The 21306-nt window shown below is 44.8% G+C and overlaps 1 protein-coding gene across 4 annotated transcripts in view; it reads right to left on the bottom strand.

Annotated features, from left to right (window-relative positions):
* The window catches only part of kif13ba (kinesin family member 13Ba), a 35728-nt gene extending 16390 nt beyond the window's left edge, over positions 1–19338 (bottom strand). For 2 of the 4 annotated variants that reach the window (XM_076077628.1, XM_076077629.1), the window contains exons 1-9: positions 19005–19336; positions 18415–18770; positions 13902–13995; positions 6481–6493; positions 5748–5808; positions 5543–5635; positions 4404–4584; positions 3670–3757; positions 3121–3255 (exon numbers count right to left, since the gene is read on the bottom strand). In XM_076077628.1, the coding sequence (XP_075933743.1) occupies positions 3121–3255; positions 3670–3757; positions 4404–4584; positions 5543–5635; positions 5748–5808; positions 6481–6493; positions 13902–13995; positions 18415–18484 (735 nt within the window). In that variant the 5' untranslated portion in view covers positions 18485–18770; positions 19005–19336. Of the gene's footprint in view, positions 1–3120; positions 3256–3471; positions 3583–3669; positions 3758–4403; positions 4585–5542; positions 5636–5747; positions 5809–6480; positions 6494–13901; positions 13996–18414; positions 18771–19004 lie in introns of those variants that run through there. The other 2 variants (XM_076077631.1, XM_076077630.1) reach the window with 2 other exon arrangements.
* Positions 19339–21306: the final 1968 nt, after the last annotated feature.

Genomic DNA, 21306 nt, shown 5'->3' with positions numbered 1-21306 from the left:
TGATGTTCTGGTCTAGGACACACAAATGACTTGGCGCTGCGGTCTAGGACATTAAGGAGAGCGGTGTCGTACATCCGCATGAGGTCTGACAGGATGGCTCATTAATCACCAGGGAGCCGGTACATCAAGGCGACCCCTGCTGTTCAGCAGCTTTCAACTGAGCATTTTCTCTGATTTGCCAGCATGATAGCAACAGACAACCCAGGAATAAACAAGGTGTTTGGTTTTATCAGAAAAGCTCCCCTCGACAATGTTGCTCTCGCTTGGCTGGATGCTTTCGTCGGCCCTTGTTCAGACCTTCTCTATGCTTTCTCAGATTCTTGTGATTCCGCCAACCGAGTGCTCTGCAGGACTTTGGTTTCTCATCTTTCAGTCTCTTGTTGACGGGTTCCTTTGGTTTCCTCTCACGGGCTGCTGAAGGTGCGGATATCACATTGCCATCTATACCGGGACAGATCCACTCCTGGCCAAGCGTGACAGGTCAGCAGCTGACGGGGCCGAATGTTAACACCTGATCTTCACCTGACTGCTGCACAGCAGAGCAGTCCTCCGTCTGGTGGGAGTGTTCAGCCGCAGTGCTTCTGTAAAGTACAAGCCTTCGCATAGCCAGTGTTTATATGTCGACTGAGAACCGTTGGTGAAACATGTCTGGTGTTGGGGCTTTATCTGCTAGGCGTCTTTATAATAAGACTCCAAATGGAACGAGTTTTCCCATTAACGTCAGACGAAACGTGCCCGACGTTGCCCAGATCCTGTGATATTTCCCTACTTGTTGAGGAAACGGGTTTACTCCTACACACTCATGCCTCCATTTAATCTATCTGGGTTCCCCACTGCTTCTGCTATCTTCTTCAGTGGTGTGACCTTATTTTGACTGAAAACTGATGTTTTTAAAAAGATTTGCATCATCGCCCTCTTCGCTAATGATCACAACAAGAAGGCAAACCCAAAACCTGAATCCTGAAAAGACCCGGTCATAAGACTTACTGATAAAGATCAACTTCCTCTGCACTGATACAGATCAGCTTTAGACCAACACTCAAAACCCCCCCAGAGTAAAACTAATTATTAAACAAACAAAGAGATTTCTATCTGGGACACTGAGCAAATAAAATCCCAAAATAGAAACGTTTTTTTTTTGTAACTTCTAAAAATAGAGCCAGTGACTGTCAATAGCTATTGGAGAGCCAGATAGAGGGGAGGTGAAGCTGGTGAACGTGAACACCACTATGTACAGTAGGAAGCTACAACTTAGTGTAATTCAATCATCGCAGCTCCTTATTGCAACGAGCAATGACTAGATTCTAACAAACAGTGCCAGGTCCCGTTACCTGGTGGTGCCAGACTTTGAAATAATTACCAGTAAACCACTTTCTTTTCAATGTGCATGTCTCTACAGTTCTATTAATTGCATAGAGCATGCAGACACTCTTTGTCCCATTTAATTCATAATGTCTAGCTGGCTGATGAAATAACAGAAAAGGAGGAAACACCAGCCACTGAGGCATCTTCCTTTCTTAACAAGGGATTCGTGTAACCATGAGAGGTCAGTAACCAGGTCAGCAGGCAGGACATACAGCAGCTTTAAGGTACCAGCACAGAACAAGTGTCAGGGCATCAATACACGCTAAATATCTATGAGGTGACTCCATGGGGAATTATTATTATTATTATTTTTTTTTTTTTAAATCATAATTTTTTTGAACATTCAACTATGTCACCAAAGGATTCAGCAAAGCACAGAACAACACAGCAAACAACGGAGAGGTGGCAGCAAACAGGGCCGAAGTTCAGACTGACTGAACTTTGAGTCTTTGGTTGACAAGTCTGAGCAGGACGCGCTACTGAAAGGAAATCCTGTGGTGAGCGACAGAATGACTCATCCCAGGATTACGCTACACGTCAAAGGTAGCGCTTCTTCTTCTTTTCTTTTTTTTTTTAAAACATGTGCCTTCATCACTGTTCCTCATACTGGCTGAGCCGTTAGGGGGCACAGATGAGCTCCAATGCTATGATCGTTAAAACACAAGATGGTCTGCATATAATTAAAGCTCAACTGAACACTACATCCAGTTATTTGAGTCAAATGCACAACAGTTTCAAGCACCAATGATTATGTTCATTACTGATTAACCTGGTAATTATTTCATTGATTCATTATTAAATCATTATAATTCATTTAATCATATTCATGAATTAAGAAATGGTTAAACAACCAAATTAGGATATCCATTTGGCTGTTTTCATTCACAATCTGTGCATGTATTTAGCAAACACTCTGGGGCTTCCGTACCGGTTAGACGATACTGTAGCTACCGTTTCTCATGAAACGTTGTTGTCCGAGTATCAACTGTTTCGTTATAAAGCACTTAAGGTTTTTTTGCACACTGTTCTCAGCACTGCTTGTAGTTTTTCTTTGTTTTCTTTCAAACTTTGAACACAGGTCCAAGATCGCTCATAAATGCTGAGCACCACGAAGCAACAAAAGTGAATTAATCGGATCAGAGCTCAAGTAGAATGAGGAAAAAAATGTAATAAAGCAATAAAAAACAATAAAGAGCGGACTCATCCAGACACAGGATGTAATTCACTGACTACACAGTCTACGTATTAGCAGGTTGCTTGATGAAGCTACTGAGTGAGTGACTGGGTGTGCCGTGAAAACAGAGCAGGCTGTATCAGCTGACAAACTCAAAGTCATGCCGTTGAATTATTAACAGGATTCGCTGGTGGCGAAGTTTATCTGGAAATAAGAGCAAGGAGCAGGAGAGCCCAAGTGAGTCAGTGAGGATGGAGAATTAGTCATTAAGCTCTTTTCCCAGAGTGCCCGGTCAGACAGCTGAGCTGACATCATCCCGTTTTGTAACTACCTTTTCCCCCGGTTGGCGGCAGGGGGTGATGGATAAGACACCAGGCACCGTTTGACCAGTCAAGTGTACACAATTACACGTACACCTCTGGAATATGTTGACAGATGCTATAAATCACAGAAAAACACCACCACATTCAAGATGTAGCAGATGGATTCAGATGGGGCAACAGAAGGAGGGAGGGGATGTCTGATGATGTGCAAACTAGGATGAACTTGTAGTACACTGGTCCGTGTGTGTTGTATCTCACCCCAGACTGCAAGTCTTTCAGTGTGTGTGTGAGGATGATGTTGAAGACGCCGTGCGACCGACTGCTCTCCTCATTCATATTGGTGGCGGCGACGGTCCGAGACTTATTCCCCTCCGACATCAGAGACTCGACGTCCTGGCAGAGCAACAGAAATCAAACAATAAATGAAGGAACTGACTGTGAGGAATATTATACAGTAAATTTGGTAATATTCAATGCCTCTATGTATTTAGTGACTGCTTTATTTGGTGAAGAGTTTGAAGGGAAGCCCAATATAAACTAAGAAAAAGGTAATTAATTCTGACATTTTCATTACTAGCCTCTTTCCAGTGTGATTGGTAGGCCACTTACTAAGCAGACTGCTGCCGTCACGTGAGCAACGCTGTTACAAATCCTCAAAGTTTAAAGATCCAAGTCAGAAGGAATGCCAGTACGATGCGCTGCAGACATCCGTGTCAGCTGGACACGACACACTGGTCAGAGTGGCAGCCAGGATGCAACACAGCAGTAGACGTCAATTAGCAAGTCAATAAATGTATTTATTTTTACCTTGTAGCAGGCCACAGCGAGTCGAGACAGGCCGTCCACGTAGGGACCCAAAACTTTATGTTCCCTCACCCTCAGAGTTTGTCTTCCCCTGGACAGAAAATAAAAACAGGTTTAAAACACAGACAAACAACGTGGTCACAGCTGGTAAATTACTATTCCTCTGGTGTATTAGCAGGAGAGTCAATATAGGCTCAGCTGGTTCTGGCCACCACTACAACCCCCCCCCCCCCCCCCCCAGTTCACAGGGACTTTGGTTAGCACTCGTCTCTCCGACGCCGATTCAAACTTGCTCCAGGCCTCGCAACTTCATCATTCTCTGCTCCACGGTAAAAAGCCCATATGGCTGTCAGATGGTCTGCTTCTCTTTGGCCCCTTTCACTGAGGTTAAAGGTCACATAGTGAGGGAAGGTCAGAGGTCATGCTGTCTGGGGCAGCAGACGCAGGCCTGTGCTGCTGATTTACTGCTGACCTGCTGGAGATGAACTGGACTCGATCAGCGACTGCGAGGCAGAGGAGTGATCTTTTCATCCACTGACCACAGCAGCAGCTGGTGGTCCCAGAATCTACCAGCAACTTTCTCTCCTTCTACCAACTAACTTGCATATTTAAGGTTGATGCCCCAGTCCATGACTGAAAACTAAAACTAACCTTAGATACCTTAGACCTTATACAGAGACAAAGAAAATAATTCTTCTTCATAATAACAGGATTTGAGGATTAAGTCGAGGTCGTACCCTTTGGGGTCGAGCAGATCTCGGACCTTCTCGTTGTAGATCTCCATGTAGGACACCTCAACGGTGAAGCACTCCTCCTCCCGCTGTTCCTTCTGGGTTCTTTCAAACAAAGCGCTGCACAGACGCGGAATCAGACCCGGCTGGTCCCCTGAACCCATCATGGTGTACGACTTCCCCGAACCTGGTAAAGACACACACACACACACACACGGTGTCAGCAGGGACAGGCTACTGGAAAGGGGAAAATGGCAGCTGATGCAAAACTTTGAGAAACGCAGTCAAGCCAGTCAAGCCATTTCCACTGAGTCATTAAATATTAAACAAGTGGCCACTACATTAGGTGCATAAGTATGCAATATAATAAAAATCAATAAAACTGCTCAGGCGTAAATTATACCGTTACAATGTTAATGGCGTTCAGTATTCCTTGGCATGGTCGAAAATGTGTAAATTAAATTATATGTTTATTACTGAGGTCGGAGATAAAGGTGGTGTTGCACTGGACTGGATTATATTGATCTAATTTGAAATATAAAATATAATAAAAAAAGATGCCACTCCACCAACTCTGCCCTCAATGCTCGAACATAAAGTTGAATTAAAACCTCTTAAGTGTCAAAAACCTGGAACACTAGTTTGTAGTGGGTCTTGTTGGTGAGAAAGTGGCCCCTGAGGGCCCAACTCATTCTGGCTTTGTGTAGACACCGGAATGATTCATCAGAATCAGAGTCTATCAAGTGTTTTTTTTAGCCCTGTCTGATGGAATGAAAACACTTTAATTTGAACCCGTTCAGATATCTGCGCCGTATGCACAACACCACTTACGCGTGTTTGGGTTCTAGCAACATTGAAGGTCTATCGTGCCTCTTAAGTTCTGCTTTTGGTTGGAAACTGCTTTTGAGCTCTGGGATTTGTTTCTTACCGTAGAGAACAGAGGCTGTCCAACCTTCCTGCTGCAACACATCCACACTGACACTCCTCTCTTAATCACGATACAAAAAGCTTTAGGGCGCTACGCTAATGAGGCTAAAGAGACATTGTTCACACAGCGTGCCCTGTAGGTATTTAATAGGCTCTGTAATGAAATAGATTCACATCATATTGTTAACAGACGAGCGAGTTGTCTCTCGGTTAATTACCAGTTTGTCCATAGGCAAAGATACAGGCATTGTAGCCCTGGAAGGCGTTGTGGAGGAGACTTTCCCCAAGGCACTGGAAGACCACCTCCTGATCTGGACCCACAAACACGGAAGTTTATTCAGTTTCATTGTGAATATGGATACTTTATGAACCCATATGTTTTAGTGGGAAAATGTTAAAACTTGAAATACTGTGTGAACTAACCAGCAAATCTCTCCTTATCAGTCTCATCCATGGACCAGAAACAGTAATCGTAGGCAAAGACCTGGGAGGAGAAACATGTGGCAGCATGAGACACGAACGTCACTAATCTACGGCCGACTGTAACGCAGCAACGAAAACATTTAAAAACACATTTCACCTTTGACTTGCCAAACAGTTTTTGGAAAAAAACGTCCATATACATGAAGGAGGTTCCCTCCAATTGTAGGTTGTTTGTATGAGTCATTTCTAAAAATGGCAGTCAACTGGGATTTGTGATGAAGATATTATCCATCTTACCAGTTTAAAATGTTTGATTTAATTGGCTTTCAGAAACAAGGAAACAAAGTTGGATATAAATGACTTTTTTCTTCGTGTAACGGTGCACTTTATGTGTCGTGTGGTTCATGGGTTGGGGTTAGGGCACTTATGGGGCACAATCTTTCACATGAAAAGACAAATGCTGACATACAGTAAAGTGAGCCGCCGCACAGCCACAGACATGTCAGTTTCCTAGCAACAAATATTCCTTGGGCGTTTAAAGTAAAAAAATTAAACAAGAAATAAAAACTGTTTTACAAATCATTACTTTGCATCGCTGCCTGGGCGGTTGCTGCCGATTCACAAAGCGAGTCGGTGAAATACAGCGGCCTATTTGTTCGACACCGCGATGATTCACAGCCACAGAATAAGCTCAGTCTGAGAAGTGTCTGTGCATGTCGGTGTGTGCCGTTACCTTGGACTGATTCCTGTTGATGTTGGGCGAGGTCAAGGTCCACAGCAGCATGTGGAGAGATAGGGAGATGACATTTAGTGCACACGTCACAGCAGATGCAGTTCAGCCCTTCAATAGGCTTTTCACACTGCAGGAGGTGACCCTGGGACAACTTGGCCCCTTTTCACACACGCATTGTTAACCCGGGGTTAACCTAAACTCAGAAGTGCAGTGTCAGTAGTACAGCGTTGTTTACTTCAGCCCCGTTTCACAACGGAAACTTTTAGCCCTGTATTTAGTCGATTTTAAAGTGACAGGCCTCACCCTGCTGCGGGGACAGCAAGCCAGCTCCAGACCGAGAATAGAAATGTTTTTATCAACTTTTTTTTTTTTTGACAAAGAGAGGGAGCGGGTCAGAAAGAGCAATAAAGACACGGGTGAGCAGAGACGGAATGAAAGACAAAGGCCGAGATGGAGCCGCCGGCCTCGGGCCTTAGTCACTTTAGCACACATTTCATTCATAGTCGGCCTTGTGCGTGAGTAGCTTGTTTACGACTTGTTTGTTTGTCACATGTCAAAGCAACTTCCCGGGGGATTTGGTAAGGGTGCGCGTCTGTGGATGTTGGGGTAGGACCAGCATTCATGTCTGAGGGCTTGAGAGGACATAAAAAAAACAAAAAAACTTGGAGACTGTGTTCTGAATTGTTGTGGGAATGTCTGTGTGTGGGCGTGTGTGGGCATGTATGTGGAGGGGGTTGGTAGTGAAGTTGGCAGAGGGTTGAGGGTAGTGTGTGGTAGAATCAGATGGTGGTGTAGAGGAGTTACTGGGTCGAAGTCACGCTCAGAGAGGAACAGGGAAAACGCCTCTGACGTATACAAATAAATTAATTGACACTTAAAAAAAAAAGAGAGGGGGATTGGCCCCAATATCTGTGTGATCTTTTACAGATAAACTGAGGAAATATAATGCAAGCAGGCATTGACACGACACAAAGGAACCCACACACAACATTGTCAGAATTTACAACGTTTAGCCAACAGCCATGTCCTTTAAAACAGATCTCCTCAGCACACAGCACACCCATCTGGCTCTCTCTGCATATGAGGCACGACAGAGTATCCAGACTAAGCTAAAGAAGTACAAAATGAATAAATAAATAAAACAAAGTTGCAGAAAGATAAACCTTCTTAAACATTCAAATATGCCTGTCCAATATAAAAAAAAATGTCTTCCTCTCTGTAAAACATCTACTTCAAGCATGTAGTTGGCAGGACAAGATAGTGACAGGGTTTGTACTTTGTTATGTTTAAGCCACTGCGTCAAATGAGCAGACAATGAATCCGCTAATGTCATGTCAACAAATTTGAATAAAACTAACTGACACGCTTTCTCGTGGCAGTGACTTGTCATTCGGGCATTACTGTCAAACATTCGGTCGGCGCGTTAATCAAAAAAGGCTTCCTGCAATATGACAACGTGAGGCCCAGCGAGCCCTGAGGGAACAGAATGCTCAACAATGGCAGTCCCTCCTCATGAGAACCCCTCCACTACATTCTCAGTAATGCTCTCCATCAGTGCTAAACGCCTGACCTGACCCCGTATCCTCTAACCTTGACCCCGAGCCACATCACAAAAATGTCTCCGACTGGCTCGCGTACAGGAACACACACACACACACACAAAGACACTCGCACACCCGTTTCCTTTTACCCATGCACATTCTTTACAGAACGCCAAAGCTGCAGTTCTCGCGCGAAACCAGCCAGCATCCAGTCCAAAAATCTGCAACACTTCATACTTCACCGACGTTCCGCTGCTGACGTGCCGCATTCAGAGAGCGAATGCACGCAGGGTAAAGCCTAACCGATTCCAGCAGCTCTCTTCAAACCGCGACGCTATTGGGACGCCTTCTACGCGGGCGTTGACGTTTATCCAGAAGACTGTTTTTGGGGCATTAAGAGAGAGGTTTCTGGTGTTCACTCTGTCCTAATATTGGACAAAAATGTGTAAAAAGCATCGTATTCTCTAACATTACGAAGGGATAGAGCGGGATGCTACTGTGATTGTGGAAAAGCAATTCTATGCTTGGAGTGAAATCTTGACAAACTGGAACCCCTCATCCAACGTGTGTGAATCTAAAGGCTCGCTGACGTTGTTTATGAATCTCTGACTCCTCAATATTCTCTGACCACTGTTGTCGGGGGGGGGGGCTTTGGGAGCATCCTACATGCCGACCATCTCCCCACGGTCTCATCTCCAGACACTTTAGGGCTGAAATCCGTGTGGTAGGTTTTGACGTACGTAGTGATGACAGCTGTCGTGGTCGCTTCAGAGGCTGCGGGCGAGAGGGGTCGCCCATGAACGAAGCTAAAGCCCGACCAATGAGACGGGAGAATGAGGCAGTCAGGAGAGCCCTGAGCCCGCCTCCCTCGGTCCTCCAACACTTCCATTCGTCCCTCCTCCCTTCGGCCTGCTCTGATCACCGTCATTTAAAAAATAACTTAATGCATGGCTGCTCCCCCCCCTCCTTCTCTTTCTCTACCGTCCTTGCATTATTCTTTCTTCTTTTCTCCCCTCTGGGACTGTACCATCCTCGGCTGTGTGGGAAGGAATGGAGGATGGAATGGAGGCTGAAGGTAGCCAGGGGGGGTTGGGGAGGAAAGAGGCTGGGCCTGAGACTGGAATGTTAAGCTGAAGCAGGAACGGCATCAGCGTAACACAGTACACAGTGACGGCAGAGGACAACAGGACATGCAACAGGCTAATATAGTTCAGCACATATACTGAACAACATTGTGTAGCTCCCTACATACTGTGAAAATGATTATACGGTAGACGGCCCGAGCATATCCTCCTACATACACAAGCTGTACGTAAAGTGGATGATACCAACCACTGCTCAGGTGCTGTGTCACTTTACAAATCATGCATTGAAAGCACAGTATTCCAGCAGCCTACGGAGGACGTTGAAATAAAATCCACTGCCGTGTCAAAGAGGCCCATGTTTCACCGCATTATCCACACGGCCCGGGGAGATTTTCAAGCGGTCGTATTTTACTTGCATTTAAGCCATTTAAAATGTGAATGTAAATACGTGGTATGTGTAGCTGTGGGCTCAAGGCAGATTTGTCGCATTCTTGATGTATCATGGTTCCCATAGCGCATGCCTAGAATTCAAGACAATCAAATTCAGGCAGTGAGAATATCTGAGACGATCAAATTCAGTACTACGGTCTGCTTCTACTCTCATTCCGTTTGCCCATTAGCACCAGGAAACCTCTAAATAAATCCAATGTATAAGAGAACACATCACACGTTCTACTGTAAAATGGAAAGGCGGACAGATTCATTTGAAATCTTTTAGCTTTCAAGCTCTTCACTGCAAATTCACCAGCAAAGCTGACCTAGAAACATTTTAATAGTTTAGTTATAGTAGGCTGGACTGTTAAAGCACTTGGCCTTGCATCAAAATATCACGTCTCTGTTCCTACGGGATCAAATATACTGTAGATCCTCCACGTCATAAAATCACATGCTAGCAAACAGACACGCACAAAATGTCCAACATCTCCTTTGCATCACCGACGTCTGACGGGAGACAGATCGCTGTCGGAGTGCGTCAACATCCGGCTTCACCGACCCGATGCAAACAGCCTCGGGTCATCATGCAAACGGCGGTGTTTGACAACACGGCTGCGTGGGAGCCGAGCTGTCTGCTTATCAGACGGACTGGAGAGAAAGCGCTGTGGAGGTCAGGACAAAATAAACTCGGAGAGCTTGTACATCACAGCCTTGATGATCCTCTATAAGCAGTGCTTAAAAAAAGATTTATGCCACCATCATCGCCGCAGTGAGTCACTGAGAGTGGCAGCGCGCGCACGCACGCACGCACGCACGCACACACGCACACACACACGCACACACACACACACACACACACACACACACACACACACACACACACACACACACACACACACACACACACACACACACACACACACACACACACACACACACACACACACACACACACACACACACACACACACACACACACACACACACACACACACACACACACACACACACACACACACACACACACACACACACACACACCTGAGGAGAGGTGAAGGGAAAAAAAAAAAAAAAAAAAAAAAAAAAAAAAAAAAAAAAGATTTAAAAACCTTCAAATAAGGAAGAATTCAAAGAGAAGTCTGTGGATGCTTTGATCAGGTAAACCACAGAATGAAACTTGGTTTAGTTTCTAGAACATTTTATGGCATCAAACTCTTATCTTTTGTGGCTCATCTTTAATACATCAGGTAGGTGTGTAACAGAACTCATATTAACAATCTAATAATATAATTCTGACGAATGAATTATTACAATTCACTGATTCATTCTTGTCTCGCAGTTCGGGCCTCATTCTAATGTAACAGCATGTGGGGGGGGGGGGGGAGCGAGAGCGGCACTGACTCGGTCTACACACTGGGTGGACAGGGTCTATTGTGCGTCAGGGTTGTTCAAGGTTCAGTGTTTAACCAATCCTGTACACGGCTCTACTTCCTATGACGGGTGGTCTTTTCTCCCCTGTGCCCGAGTGGACGTATAGTAAGAGAATGTGAAGCTAGGTGGGACCTGATGTCCACTCGATATACAGAACAGGATAGCGAGTTACACCTCAATGCACGTCTTTAAAGGTCGTCTTCCCCTACATTTTACATCCGCTGACTCCAGGAAATGACCATAGTCCACCAAGCAAACACTGCTCAATATTAAGTTATGTCGGTTTAATTAGTCTTCAACAGGCAATTAACCATCGTTTTACCCTCTTTGGGTTATTTCCCAACCTTGTAAGCCGATCACAAAGAAGAGGGAAAGATTGGAGCTTCAACTTGCAATAAATGGGCCCTATATGTCCAAAACTTTAATTGTTTTAGCTGTAGGGAATTCTTTCCTCTTACTAACCGGCTGTAAGCTCCACAGCAAAAGACATTCACACGTACAAAATGAATGTTCTACTTCCCAGCAGCCGCCAACCATTTAAAGCATATCAGATCCACCCCAATGGGTTTTTACCAATTACATGGATGGAAAAGTGTTTCTGAGAGCCTGAGAGAAGAGAAAATCTTTCATCTATATTCAAACAGCCAACAACCCCCACAAAAATACCGCTGCAGACATTTCTTGAAAACACTGTAGAGACCAGGAGTCTGCGTCTGAAGATGGTGGATATACTGTGTGTGTATAGGGTAAATGATGATTAACAGTGAGGTTGCGTTGCATCACAACAGACCTAGCGGGTGTGAAAACAATATAAGGGTGGTGCTTCAGGTACTGGGGAGACAGAAAGTCCAGTTTGGCTAACGGGCTCTCAAAACACTGCACAGGATTTCGCAACGCAGGAAAATGATCTTGGCTGCAAATATTGTTCCTAATGAGTAACTTCCCTTATATTTAAAAGGAGGTTTAAACTAAGACTAGTCTAAAAGTAGGAAAACACTCAGAAAACAGTACAAATTGAGCATCATTTTAAGGTTAAACGTAAATATTGAGTATATCATAAGAGCCATTTGAAATTGTTAATCACATTTTCGAAAAAAACAACTATTTTAACTGTCACTGAAATCAATATGTCCGCAGTGTCCACTCCGGTCGCTCGTCTAGGAAGGCTCCTCACAAACCCGGTGTGTGACGCAACATTTGATCAAACACAAGGCGGGCAATGTGGTCTAAGAATAGCTGATTTTACCTTTTATCAACAGTAGAACTACGCCGTTCATATTACAAACGCAACAGAACACCTCTCTTTCATATCCAATCGATGTAATAACATACGTATCTTCTGCTGCAACGTCAGTAGTTTTAAAGGTGAGCTGTGAAAGAATAAACACCCTTTGGATTCAGTCAGGGAGCGGCACTTTCTTATCTGCTGCAGATATGTCTGCTCACTTTTAAACAAAGAGCATCCTGGTAACGCACCTGCAGCATCCTAACTTTACTGCCTGCTTCCTCGATGCACCCACTCACGTCTTTCTCAACTATTAACAATTAAGTAAAATGCTGAGTAAAAGATAATCCTCCAATTTACCCAGTATGGAAATAGAAAACAAACAAAACAAACATAGCATCTGCACGCTGAGGGCAGCCATCAGTCAGTCCGTCGTCCTCCTGCTGCTTCCTCGCTCTTTTGTCAGCGAGAGAGACGGAGAGAGAAACAACAGCACTGCTCTTGTTTAGTCCTCCATAAAAGTCAGCGGGGAAAGTTTATGGTCGACAGATGCTCGAGTAAATGAGGTTTCTTTTTTGTTTTGTTTTTTTTGCCCCCCCCTCTTCCATCGTCTCCACACTTAAGGAAGGGGCTTCACGGTCACCGACAGCGACCCGGAGTTAACCTCCCCCTGTGTTGCCACGGAAACAGAAGAGCTGAGAAAAAAGGGAGGAAGCTGGGCGTTGGGAGTTACAACCCGGCGGAGTGAGCGAAGAGAGGAGCGGACTGGAGTCGGTCTTCTCATGTAGAGTTGTCTCCGTCCGCCTCTGTCTCCATGCTGTTGAAACATCTGTATTTATTACAGCTGTTTCATTACAGATGGGGGGGGGGGGGGGGGTCACTTCTCAGTTAGTCCTCCCTCTCTCAGACACAGAGTACACGCAGTCGCACATTTGTGTTCGGCCCAGTGCGACCGGATCCAGAGACGCTCAAGACTCCGAGCACATTTCAGCATTACCCACCAAACAGCAGCTGGTCAACAGGATGGAAACAGAGTAAAAGCCAAGCGAGGGAACGAGCGATTTGAGTTGAGATACACCTGCCTCGAGGAGGCCCAACAGCTGGTTAGTCAGCTTCCTGCCAAAAGCTACATCATGACAACAAAGGAACATTCCAAACAAGTCTGAGAACAGCTTTTTGAAAGTAGCAATCGGGAAAAAGGAAGAACATTTCCAAGGCGAAGCATGTCGCTGAGAGTAAGGATTAAAGAAATAAAGCACAGCTGTGAATCTATCTCGTGTCTGTGTGAGGGCAATGGAAAGGGGCTCATGGCTCATAAGAACATACAGAGTTCTGAGTACTTGCTGTATTGACACACAAGTCTTACAGGATGTGAAAAGTATGTGTATCCCTTCTGTGTTTTCAGATTTGACTGAAGTATGACAGAGAGAGAATACAAATGTATGCAAATTGAAGCAACTGGACGATAAGTGTTAACTTCCCATTGTTTTCAGAACACCTGCAGGCACCTGTCCATTTCACCTCACGCCTCCCAGTACCACTTCTCATATTCAGTGCTGTGTAAGATGTATATTGCAATACACAATCTCCCTCGTAAAAAAGATGTATATATATATATTTATAGGCACTGACTTGTGTAGTTGTGTGTAGAGAATAAGTCATTGTCGTGGACACAGACTGAGGTCAAACTTGTGACGAGCGTACCTGGAGTCTCCTTTGCCCAGGTTAGCTCCTCCAGGATGGAGGATCGTCTGGTTCTTCTCCATCTCCACGATACATTTCGTGTTTAAATCCTTTTCTGTGGATCAGATGACACACAGTGTTACAACCAAAGCACCAAAGCCTCACAACAACACGTTTCTACGGTTGTCCCTCGATCATTTTTCAACATTGTTAAACACAATGTCACGGATGGAGCACACGAGGTAAATAGTTATTTTGGCAGAATCATTTCCTGTGGAACGTCAAGTTCAAACAGTTGTGTGAGCGGGCCGGCAAACACCAGCTCTGAAAAAGGACCTTTGAGTGAGCAGTAAGCTAATCAATTGAACAGGACTTGTCCAGGGAATCAGTTTCTTTCCCTTCCTCACAAACACACACACACACACGACTAAAAGGACCTCCCATGCTGACCCTGGGCTGTCATGACGCAACACTCGGCATACAGAGTGGTCCTAATGCTCCGTCCACTCGGGTATTTATGCTAATCGCCTGTACAGGTCAGCATATACTTGAGGCTATTTCAACAAGGTTTTCACTCGCCCGACAAATGCAAGGGATGCGTGAGTGCAGAGTAAACACCTGATCTCTTTGTGACCACTTTAAAAACAGATACCTCGCACGTTCCCCGTGTAAAGCACGACATATTGTGCTTGTTTTCATAGCTGAGTCAGTCTTACAGCCTTCTAATAGAAGCCTTACCATGAAGAGTTGGAAAATAACAACATGAACCGCACTGGAAATTCACGAGGCTGGTAAGTCTCCATTCATCCGTCTGGCCTATGAGTCCTAATGATGGCTGTCCGAACACGGCCAGCGTGTCCTGGGCATCCAGTTTGTGTCAGAACTGGTTGTATATTTTAAAAAATAAATATATTAACAGTTTTTACTGCTGGTGAGTGTTTTTTCTTATTTAAAAAAAATTGTTTTATGGCCATAAACACCAATTGCTGCAATTTATTACACCGACTACAGCACTTTACTTTATCACCAAAATAAAAAAGGGTCACGGCAATTTGTTTTTTTTAAAGAAAATACTTAAGTTAAAGGTGGGACTCAGGACGTCATTGCCCCCGTGTTGCTCCCGGTGAGGATATCATCTTCTATTGTGCCTACCTTCCACAGGTCAGAGGTCAAGGCTGGAACAGCACTCCTTTATTTGCAAAGCAACGCTTGCTCGAGGACACTACAGCAGAGAGGGGGACTTGCTGGTAATAAATAATGTGCTTCAACTGCAAGACCTGGTTCAAGCCTCCCACGTAAACAAGCAGCCTCCCTGCTGTGTTGGCCGTCACCATCTGATGACCCCAACTATCACGTAACCATTATGCAGAACTTCAGCAGATGTGTTCAGGACAGCAGAAAACGGTTTCAATTCCTTTCTTCTACAGGAACTGTCTGAAGCAGCATGACACTGTGTCAGTTTATGGCATTCATGCCTTCAGTTGCTTTTTGTCTTTCGAGACGAGTATGAACGCCGTTGCAAGAAGCATTCTTACCAAACAGCACCGGGCCATACCTGCCAGCTCTGTTCCTGCCCAGAGTGTTTTCAACTGCTGTGCAGGTGCTCAGCCGGCTGTGCGTGTGCTTTGCATGCCAAATTATTAGCGTGGTATTGTTTTTCCTAACAAATGCATAGAAATTACCTTTGTCTCTGGCTGTAGCAGGTAGAAGTCACTTCACCAGTTTGGTCATTTTTCTAAAAAAGTGGCTGCTTGAGTAGATGACTCGAACTTCCCTTTCAGTCAAAATCTAGCGCCACTTCCCTCTCTGAGATACAAAAGGGGAATCCCGACCTGAGGAGCTCTATGTGTGAGGAAGGAGCTAGCTGTGCCTGTGCAACCCAGGAACATTAGGGATCTGAGGCTAAACGCTGCTGCTCCTGGCAGCAACACGGGGGCAGAGCCATGGAAACTTGGTGTCAGACAGTCAGAGGACCTGAATCACCCTCCGATTCTTCTGCTGTCAAACACACCAGAGTGAAAAGAAGGAAAGCAGCGTGAGCCAACAGAGAGTGAGTGACAAAAAGACAGTGAGAGCGAAAGAACAAGATCAAGTTAAACAGGGGGCTGAACTTTCTCTCTTCCTCTGCTGCCTACATTACCCACGTGCCCCTGCGGCTTCACTTCCTGCTAAATAGAGGGGAAAGTTTGATGCGATGTGGTGGTGATGAGGATAAATGTACCCATTGTTATCTGCCTCTCCCTGCTCCATAACCAGCGGCTCCCACTTTCCACTTCGCGCTGGTCCCAATACCGGTGCGGAGGGTTTTTTGGCACACCGGCCGGGGAGCCGATTGGCCGCGGTGTTGCCGTTGCTACGCCTGGGGTTGCTCTGTTCTTCGAAGGCCACGGCCATGGGAACGTGGAGCATTACGCAACGTTAGCAAATATTCATTCAGACTCACTCCCTTCCTGCCTTTGTCCAGCTGGGCTGTTAAACCACCTCTCCTCCTCCTCCTCCTCCTCCTCCTCAACCTGGGACACGCGGGGACCGGTCCCTCGGGGTTAAAGAAGACGGCTTATTATTTCAGAGGCACAGGTCTGAATCGCTGCACCAGCTGGGGAAATGAGAGCGCCCTCCCATAACTACTGCTACTTGTTGTAGCTGAAGTTGTACCTGAACTGAGCAGCTCAAACAATGTGCACAGGCCTGGATTGCAAATAATGTGGAGCTGGAATTTGTATTTTTTGAGGGGCAATTCAGTCCTTTTGGACTGACGTGTGACGGAAGAGTGTCCAGTCAGAGCTAATAAAGATCAGAAAGATACTACTGGAAACTTGGCACTGCTGGTTCCAAACCCCTTTACCACTGCCTTTAACCCAAATCATAATTAACCTTCACCGCTGAGCAATGGAAGACACGTGGAGGAATTTGTTTACACTGTTAACAGAATAAGCTTTGCATGTTTGATACCGAGCACCAGGGAACGCAGGTCGCCTCTCTTGAAAACTTGGCTGCACCCGGGAGACTTTGGTCTTTTGATGGTGGATTTGTTGGTGCTTGACTCGTGGTTATTTCAAAAATAAACAAAAACACGGTGAGGATTTTGTTGTCGCGGCCAGAGAAGTGCATTACAGTAAATCATCACTTTCTGAATCTAACCGTACCGGATCTGAAGCTGGATTCCACCAGAGCTGACCTGTGACCTCTCCATCTCAGCCGCACCGTTTAGTTGAGTAAACGTCACCTGACTCGTGTTTGTCTTCCAAAAACTAGGAACACATGGATTTTTTTCAAAACAAGTGTCCAACCCTGCAGTGTTAAGACTGTGTTGTCATTTCAGCCATGACTGCTGAGGTTATCTAGATTCGAAGGTCACGGTAGATCCCTGCTTATGGGAACAGTGTGGCGATCCACTGCCTTGGTCTTGTGACCGACTTCTCAAGCTCACGGAGGAGAGGGGGCGAGAGAGAGAGAGGGGGGAGAGGGATACACGTGATTCATTCTGCCAGTTGTCGGTCAACCACTCTGCCTCAGCAGCTCTCCTCCTCCTCCTCCTCCTCCTCCTCCTTTCATGGGACACATGGTCTCCCATGGCAAAAACAACTTGGCAATCGACCAGAAAAAAATAAAAAGTGATCCGTCCTTTACTGTGTGCTGCATTGAAAATGTTGCAATATAATTGACCGGAGCGTTTGCACGCAGATTTGTGTAACACTGAGCCTTTGTTACCCTCGGGCTTTTCTAAAATTAGGGACGAGGATGTGACAATACATAGACAGAATATGTAGCATCCCAGGAGGGAACTTGGCGGACTGAAGATGCGTGCGTGTTTGCCAAATGTTAGTGAGGCAGCGATGACGGGAGTAAGAAAACAGCCTCTGTTCAGATAAATACATCATCCCCGAACAACTTAATTTCTAGTGAAAGATACTTTGTAACCGATGATGCTCGTGAGAAAAGTTGTATCTGACTTATTTCTGTTGCCCACGTTAAATATTGTTGCAGCAAGTGACAGATGAAGTCAAGAGGCTATTTGGCATCTGGGTGTCAGCCAGCGAAGAAGCCGAAAGCATCTGGACTTATTAACAGTAGATCTCACACAACAGCTCGGCTTTAAATCTAGCTGGATGGCAGGCAGGCATGAGGTAAGCCCTTATGGCAGCACTGTACAAACATGTGCCATCCAGACCAGCTTCTTCTTTTTTTTATCTGCAGGAGCTCATTTCACTAATGGGTGGGTGATTTCTGACTGACAGGAAATTAACTGGAGGGGTACTTAAGTGGAGCCGGTCTCCTGTTATTGTGAAATGCACTTTGTTTACAGTAAACCTGTGGTTGTTTATGCATCATATAAACCTGAGATGTTCTATGTGCAATAATGTTAACCTGACATTTAGATGCACTACACAGTCTCAGTGTATCCATTGTGTTTTAACCTGGAAAAAATAAAAAATAAAAATCAGACAATGAAGACAGTTGCAGCCTCCGTGTACAGCGTTCGTTTGAGAGTCAGTGTAACGATAACAAATCCACAGACTGGAGCCCCCCTCACCTCTCCGGTTCATGGGCCGTACACGGACGGCCACCTTGACGTTGGCGTCGTCCAGGCTGGGCTCCCCCATGCTGACTCCTTACACGGGCAGGGGAGGCGCTGATCCCAAATAAAATCAGCTCCTTCGGCTAAACGATCATCCAAAAGCCTGGAAATGTCGCGCTAGCCGGACTGTCAGCCAGCTAGCTCCGCTCAGCTTTGCTCCATAGACGAGGCATGTCCACGGGGGGAGAAAAAAACAAAAAAAAAGCCTGGACAGAATCCCGCAGGAAGCCAGCCTCCACCGCTGCTGCTGCTTATCTTCTTCTTCTTCTGCTCATATTCCAGGCTAATTTAAATCCACAGAGGCGTGGACGCTGGAAGGAAAAGGTGAAATATAAATTAAGTACGATGTTAAAGCAGCTGGTGGATGTGACCGAGCAAACACATGCTATCTGCAAAGGCACGGAAAAAAAAAAACGGGCTAGCCAGCTAATTTGCCAGGCAAGCTGAAGGGTAGTAGCGGCAGGAAAGGAAGAACGTTTTGGCCATTTCCTACCGATTGACTACATAACATCCCCAAAAAACAACCCCGCCTTCGAGCTACGCACCTTGGTGGATTCATCCCAGAGGTGACACCGCTAACCTACACGTATAACGGAGAGCGATCGCCAGAGAAGCGCCTGGCGATGATCTACTTCTTCCCAATGGAATCCACTCCGTCCTGCCTCTGCGTCGAGCTAGAGGCAGTGAGCAGCATCCGCTCTTCCGGCAAAGTATTACCCCTTCAAATTAAAAGCGCGTCGGTTAAACTCTCGTCTGCCAAACTCAGTTCTAAGTAGAATATACATTGTTTCCGCACAACACAATAAGAGTAACTTTTAGGACGAGACGAGTAGCCTTATAGCTAAAACATAGATACTTTTAGCTAGTCCTGACGCATTTATTTGTTCGTTGAACCAAACCACCAAAGAAGGACCGCTGTCAAACGCCGATGAACTGTAAACGACCACTTCTGGCCACACGTCAGTTTAATTCAGTTTTAAAACTACCGTCAAATAGGAATACAGTTTAACGTTAGTTCAGAAACCCTATAATCGGAATTAAAAGATAGCGATAGGGAAAATAACGTGAGCTAAAACCCTTTACGTTACCGCACACTGCCTCACCTAACCTCTTCCACCATTAACGTTCACAACGCTAGAGGAAATTATTGTTTTCACTAGAAGCACCCGTTTACATTGACGTATTCGTGTACTTTGGTCGACAGTATCTGTTGAACATGTTTCTCTTACGTTTGTGGTTAATCTTGCGGTTGCTGCAACCAGTTTCCACAGGGGGACATTATTAGCTACAGCCGGTGACCGTTAACGTCAAGTTAGCGGGCAGCTAAACGTGCCGGTCAGGCTCGGTAAGTAAGAAGGTCACTTACAGTGTTTAACTCTACCCCAGGAGAAACTGACTGAATATCAACTTAAACTACCGTTCTTTAGGATGAAATATGAGGGGGAAACGTGCCTGTTACCAGATGTGCTGAAGACCCCAGTCAGTCACGCGACACTTCCGCTGTCCACCGTCAAAGTAAACACATTAAAACGTTACACTTCCTGCTATAGTTTTCAAAATAATATGTCTCTATTTCTTGCATTATTGATTGTTGTTTATTGTTCAATGTTATTGTCTAATGTTATGCACCACCTGCCATGACAAAATTCCTTGTATGTTACATACATTGGCAATAAACGGTTCTGATTCTGATTCTGATAAATCCTGATATTCGCTTGAATTCAGTCACCTTACATCGTGTTAGAGTTACGTTCAGTGACATTCAGCCAGTCCAGTTTAATCTCATTCCACCTCACACAAGTGGACAGTACACAATGTAGCACAGTAAGCTACCTTTAGCACTACAGTACAACAAAACAAAACACTGAAATAACTACGCAAAAATGCTAATTTCAGTATTAATGCGTGGTATTTGCTGCAATTTTAGATCAGGAACTGTAAGATGTACAGAAATATAATAGGTAAAGGAGCTTGTCTGTCATGAAGAAATAAATATTGATAAATGTTGAACAATACAGATGATTAATTGCTCAGTTTAGTGAATCATTGGGAGTTTTGCATGTGGTATATTGTGCAAATGATCATGTTAACCTAATGTCAATACTAATCATGTATGTATGTAGTCTTTGACAGCAGGTAAAATGGCAGATGACAGTTTTTGTTAGTTTATTTAAATGATACAATATATGGTAACATACATATATTGAACCAAATTGCTTTAAATTAATTAAATCTGAGTTCTTAAACATTTACCAGTAACTAAAAACTTTTTTTTAAATTCTTATTTTAGAATCAGCTATTATATTGAAAAACAAGTACCGGAAGTAGTGACACATCCTTCAACGAAACAAAGGATTCTTGTCAATTTCAATTCCGACTGTGCTATAGGCCCATAAGACTGGAAGGTTGCTGACCCCTGCTGAGCACTGTCGGTACTACGTGACAATATTACTGTACAACAAAAAGGCACTATCTTGCCTAATATTAGGCATTATCTCGTGAGGGAGTTGTTCTTTCGAACTAAAGTCATGAGTGACTAGGCATTTAAATGTGGTCAACGGCCACTTGACCTGCACCTTATCCACGTCATCTGCTTCCACAGTGAATGTGAGGAAGTGTGTTAATGTGAAGCCAGATGGAGGTGGTTTTATTAAGTTTGAAATATGAAGGAAAGGATGAAGAGGGCCTCCATCAGCTGTAGTGAGGACATTTAATGAATTGTTGAATATACTAGAGCACTGCAGTTTTGCAAACAAAACAAAAAATGTATGGTTAAAAATTTAATTCGGACCACTTAAAAAAAGAACAAAAAACAAAACAGTGAAAATCTGAATCTTTCTCAGTCTT

This window comes from Anarhichas minor, unplaced genomic scaffold, assembly GCF_050575085.1.
Source record: "Anarhichas minor isolate MPS153535 unplaced genomic scaffold, ASM5057508v1 ptg000062l, whole genome shotgun sequence".
Taxonomy (NCBI): domain Eukaryota; kingdom Metazoa; phylum Chordata; class Actinopteri; order Perciformes; family Anarhichadidae; genus Anarhichas; species Anarhichas minor.
This window is presented reverse-complemented; position numbering and strand designations above follow the sequence as displayed.